Source organism: Aegilops tauschii, chromosome 4 (genome assembly GCF_002575655.3).
Source record: "Aegilops tauschii subsp. strangulata cultivar AL8/78 chromosome 4, Aet v6.0, whole genome shotgun sequence".
In the NCBI taxonomy this organism is placed as follows: domain Eukaryota; kingdom Viridiplantae; phylum Streptophyta; class Magnoliopsida; order Poales; family Poaceae; genus Aegilops; species Aegilops tauschii.
Window position 1 is genome coordinate 114,037,903 of NC_053038.3, and position 5,981 is coordinate 114,043,883.

The following is a 5,981-nucleotide window of genomic DNA, read 5'->3' on the forward strand; positions in this document are numbered from 1 at the left end:
CTTATCCTGACGAAAGGTGGTCTTCGCCTGCAAAGCTTCTGGTCGTTACACCGTTGTGGGCTCGGCGATGACCTCCGTCCTGCCGTCCTGACAGTCCTGGTCTTGTAGCATGGAAATGGAAACCTTTGGTTGATGCCTCAGAATTCCGCGCCTGCGCTTGCCTCTTTAGCACCAAAGAGGAAACCTGTTGTACTGCGCCCGCTGGCGCCCGCCTGGCCTTGGTCGTCATGGCTCGCGTCATCCGAACCTCACGAGGTGAGGGCCTGCATAGAATTCTCCGCTCCTCAGGAGCCAGCCTAAGGAGGCAGCTCCTTCTGGAGGTCTCGGCTTCATCCGCCTCGCGAGGCTTGGCCCCTCGCGAGGGTCTTGTGTTGTTGGTGTTGAAGATGGGCCGTACCAGGCCGTCGATGGGGCCACACGGTGGGCCGCAGTCAGGCAAGTATGGATACCCCGGTTGCCAGAACGCCGACAGGGGTGTGTTTATTTTCTCGTCTTGTAGAGAGTTTTTTTCATGCCATGAGCCTTTGGAAGCGAAACTCTGTGCCTGCATGGAAGGTCTCTCTTTTTTCATGCCATGGATTAAACTGAATATTGTTGAGATGGATTCCATCATTGCAGTCAAGTTGGTTCAGTCACAGGAACTGGATAGATCGATTCACTCCTCTATTGTTACAGAGGTCAAGCACCTTATGTGTCTTCGTGAAACTTGTATTACTCGTGTTAGCCGTACTCAGAATAAGGTTAACCTTCGTGAAACTTGCATTATGTGTCTTCGTGAAACTTGTATTACTCGTGTTAACCGTACTCAGAATAAGGTTATCCTTCGTGAAACTTGTATTACTCGTGTTAACCGTACTTAGAATAAGGTTAACGATAGTTTAGCTAAGTTCGCGACAACTGAAGACAGAACCATGACTTGGGTTGGTTCGGGTCCCCAGTTTCCTTAGAGCTTGCTCAAGCTGATTGTAGTGGCCAAGTGACTTGAGTAATACAATGTTTACACCCGCAAAAAAAAAAGAGGGAGTACATGACATTACTACAAACTGACAGTTAGAGTATACAAGAAATAAACAGTAGAAAAAAAGAACCATATAAACAGAAAGAACATAGCCATGTACATCCATCGTTGTCCAAATATTTCTGAAACCCTTGAGAGACTTGTCTCAGTGCAGCATCTCAAATCAAAGCCTTTTGAAACCTCTACAAAACACATATGTTTTTCTACAAGTAGCTGAACGAACGGTTGAATCCTGTCACGCAAACCTCACACACCTTCATTGGCTGCTCTACAACAGCAGTAGCTTCAGCACAACTTTATAGCTGTCAGATGCATCATCCAGAGTTATGGCGCCGACAACCCGCGATCTAGAGAAAGCTCCACTAGATCCACCTCCACTTGACACAATCCATCTTGAGGAATGTCCATTTTGCTACGACCATTGCTCGGCTGCGTCTCTTCTTCGAGTTGCTCGAACAGCGAGTTCATCTCCTCGACCGAGACATTGGCTACTTCTACGACAGGAAGCTCGTCACAATAAGTAGTCAATGTCTCATTTGGTTCAGACATACCTGCAGTCTGCTGCTCTCCTGCGGTTGACAGCTCTGAACTCTGCTTGTATACCACACATAATGCTTCGCTCGATTGGTCTCGAATCGACTCACTGTGGCCATTGAGCCCAGAGGCAGCACAGGTCGTCAGTGCTTCTTCATCGGCTGTCAGGAGCTGAAACTTCAATTCCTCGATCGAACTCGCTTTGCTGGCATGCATCCACGAGTCCGAAGATGAGGGGGCACTCGGTATAGCTTCAGGCTTGACTCCCAAGGGCTGACAGACACTGCCCTCTGAAACGGACTGCACCAGCACCTCCTCCATACGGCACCTGAACAGTGAGTTCATTTCACTCATGGAGTCTGCTTCCACACTGTGCGGTTCAGAATCATGTGCTCCGGGTAATGAGGCTGCATCATCTCTGACATTAGCATCTCCGTTTCCTTCGTCTGTTTCATGATTTACATCTCCCAGCACGCCCACGTCTGAAATTGCGGCGCTTAGTATTTTCATCTCTTCACCTAAATGTGCTTCCAGCGAACCAAATAAGTTGACATTGCTCCCTTCCTGCTCAGCATCGTCGTCCGAGTGATTATCGCCCATTTCACCATTGTAAGTAGAGTGATTTTGTCCACGGGAGTTCCTGTGCTTCATGTTTTGTGCTTGTGCTGATCGAAAGCGCGAGCGAGGAGTCCAACTTTCCTGAAATCGACTGCGCTGGTGCACGGCTCGGTCGAATGGAAGGTCAAATAGGTTTCGCCGTCGAAGGAGAACTGATGGTGCTGAGCCAGGAATCTGCGGTAACTCTATCGATTCCTCTGAATCTCTTGAAGGATTGAATGGGTTATGCCTTGGTGTGCAAATGGAAGGGACCTGAACACGGAATCTTGATGCATCCTTCAGCTTCCGAGTTGCATCAGCAGCTTGCAGGTCAATTGATCTCATGTCAAGCTCAAACTTGAGCATGTTCTTTGCTCTTTGAAGCTCCACCAGATTCCCCAATTTATCATTTTGCTCCATATCCAAACAATTTAGCTGAACAACATCCTTCCAATTAACTTCGTTATCTTGCTGCCGTTCCGCTCCTTCATCATCATCTGAGCTAACGCTGTCGTCCTGCTCCTCCTCCTCAAGGTCAAATTCATTTTCATCTGATGAGGAATTCAAGTTCTCTCTGGAGGCCAAGGAAAGCTGACCAGTCCCTGAATTTATCAGTGGGTGCAGGTCCTCAAGCATTGGGATAATGTCGGTCATTGACGCGTCAGGAGAAGAGCTCTCATCAGTAAGATCAGATTCAGAGTCACAGTAAGGAAGATCCTGCCTCATAACAGGTTGCCAACATGATCTCATGAATTCACCAAACTGATACTGATAGTGTACACCATTGTTACAGCTTCCAGTACAGGTGCTTTCAGGCTCTTGCAGCTCGGCCTTCTCGCTGGTTTCCTTGGCACGCTCTTCGCATTCCAAGGTGGCATTGATCTCAGGATGGTTACAAGGCTCTGCACTTGGAACAGTATCATCTGCCACAAATGTGACCCTTTTCTCTTCACAGTGAGTATCATGCAAACTATCATAGGGAGTTGCCTCCTCCTCAGCATATGCTTCGCTAAGAACAGCAGCATCAGAGGCAATGTATGTGACATTTTTGTCTTCGCACAGAGCGTCGTGCATACAATCGTCGGAAGCTCTCTCCCTGACATGTACTACTTCACAGCTGTCAGTCTCAGTTCTCTTCTCCAACTGAACCTCGACAGCAATATTCTCAACCTCTTTGTCTGAACAGTCACTAAAATGAATGTTGGATTTAAGGGACAAAGGTTCATGCTCCTCCAGTGTCTCCTCTCCATCCAAGGGCACAGCAGCTTCACCATAACTCAAAAGTGCTCCGAGAAGAATCGCGGTTAAGACGATGACCGGAGAGGAAGACAGCACAAAGGCGAACAGAGAAGGACACAGGGCATGAAGAAACAACAACGCTATGCCGGCGCCGAGCACTTCAGGATGGCCGCAAGCAGAATGATACCCAAGTCTGATAGAGGAACGCACTAGTCTCCTGATGTGCAGCACGAGATTGTTCGTATCAAAAGCCATAAATTTATCTCCTTGGATTTAGCACCGAAAGCTGACCTGGTAACAACAGGAATGGGAGAAGCGGGTCATTTCTATTGTAGTACCATGGTGATGATTCAGACGAACTAGTTGAATCATTCCAAGGCGAATCAAAATGTGCAACTAAGGTGACCATGCGAGCATTATTTTAGGTGCAGATCAGTAAAAACAACACGTTTAGCGCAACAAATTCATCCCTATTAAATTTCAGTTATAAGCGCCTGATATCAGTCAGAAAAAAGAGACAGGAAAAGAAAAGCAAATGGAATCTAGCGAGGGTTGAGAAAATTGGACGGGCAGATCAAACTAGGGGAAGCAAAAGCAATGGCACTTTGGCCCAAGAACATATTAGCACCAGAGCGCAGCAAGAAGCACACACCTGCAGCGGCGGCGGCGACGGCGGCGACAAGAACGCGAAAGTCCGACACCCTCGGCTGCCTGAAGCAGGTGAAGGTAGGGTGGAAGGGGAAAGCCAGGAACGAAACCCGAAGGATGGAGACAGGAGACAGGGTGCTGCTCTGGCTCTGCCTGCCTCCCTGCCTTTTTTTCTTCTTACTTTGGTCGACTTTTTCTTTAGCCGTCGTGCTCACCTCACCTCGTTATTTCCTCCTTCAAAACAGCGCCGCCCATCTTCTCTCTCACCTGCCCTGAGTTCGTGCAGATTATGGTTGCGTCTTTATCTTACCATGCAGATCATTGGCTCGGAAGACCATTATTACATTGTTTTCCCAAGAAGAAGAAAAAAACAGGTTAAATGTGCCATCTGGATTTCTGGATTCTACTAATGCCTGAGTTTTGCAGATACAGAGTGTGCAGAACGCACTGAACTCTGTCCTTGTCATTAATCTCTTCTTCCCATGCGTAGGGTACTACTATGATGATTGATCATGGAGCATCATCATGTGCTCCACTTTTTTGGTGTGGGGCATCTCTATGACTGGATGCTGGCTAGATTGACAACCAGGAATGATAAACAAAAAAGAAAGCCAGACAGGAGACGGGCCTCAACAGCTCAGCCCATTTCACCCATCTTCTGTCCTAGAACGTATGTAACTGTTCATGATGAAACTGTAATTTTGTTTACAGTAAAAAATGTTTGACTGGACAGGCGACGACTTTAAAGTATGCGTTGACACTAGAACGAGGCTGCAGATTGTGAGTAGTATTGCTTATCGTTGAATCAGTGGTAACTATGCTTAGGCGGTGTTAATTTCGTGCTAAATGAAAACGCACCAACAGGAGCAAGGTTTAGCTGTTCGTGTGCGAGCAACTAAAAATTGATACGAAAACATCACTTAAGGGAGAGGACAGCTTTTTAGGTGAGGCTTTGTGTTGTACTCTCTTCGTTTACTATTACAAGTTGTTCTAACTTTTTTCTAAATCACGTGTACATAGACGTATTTTAATGTGTTTGTTCACTTATTTTATGAATAATTCATAATTAGTCCATCGTAAGTGCATCTAGTGCCCCTTAGTGATTTTCGTGTATTGAAGACTTATAGGTTAAGGGACTAATGCGTTTATGAGCGTATACAGGTCTATAAGTCTACGAGGAGTTTGATATTTACAGAAAAAGTCGACCCCTAAAAATGAAGTTCTTCAACTGAAGACTTTGGATTTCTGAAGACTTTCTGAAGACTTTAAAAGTGAAGAAATTGGTGTGACCTTGAAGACTTGGTATTCATTTGAGGAACATGAAGCGTGAAGACTTTTGTTTTCGTACTTTCATTTTCTCTTTCTTGAGTCATAGGAAACACCGTACTATTAAAGGGGGTCGAGGAAATATTAAGGAAAAATTTCCATGTGATGCTCAACTCAAAATCCTACACCTACCAATCCCTTCGAGTGAAGTCATTGGAAATCTCATACAGTCCAGTCATATTCTTCAGTGACAGAGACGAAGTTCTTCTGGTCTCTGAGGAATTTGTTCTGACTGAGGAGTTAGGAATTCGCCAGTGCGGATTGCCCACACAGTGAGGAACATGATGGCCCTAAGGAATTTGAGTCTCAAATTTCCGACCGTTGCTGTGCTATGCGCCAGCTGTCCCAAAATATCTACCCACCTAACGGTCATATCATTGAAGGGTATTTATGTCTTTATCATGTCGGGCTGCTCCCTAGGCTATAAATAGCCGCCCCCTACAACCACTAGCTGGTTGGCTGCTCCGAGAGAAACTGACACTTGTCATTTGAGAGCATCCCATCCTCCGAGGACTTTGAGTGAAAATCATCGAGTGAGGAAAACCCAAACCCAAACACCTACAAACCCAAAGTGATTGAGCATCACTGAAGAGATTGATCTTGCGTGGATCCGACGCTT

General features: G+C 46.3%; 1 protein-coding gene across 1 annotated transcript; it reads right to left on the bottom strand.

Moving 5' to 3' along the window:
* Positions 1-963: 963 nt before the first annotated feature.
* Positions 964-4,286, bottom strand: LOC109773619 (uncharacterized). The gene is made up of 2 exons (XM_020332320.4): positions 4,041-4,286; positions 964-3,679 (listed from the first exon to the last, which is right to left on the bottom strand). The coding sequence occupies exon 2, from the start codon at positions 3,641-3,643 to the stop codon at positions 1,343-1,345; it is 2,301 nt and encodes a 766-aa protein (XP_020187909.1). The 5' UTR covers positions 3,644-3,679; positions 4,041-4,286; the 3' UTR covers positions 964-1,342.
* Between the last annotated feature and the right edge of the window lie 1,695 nt (positions 4,287-5,981).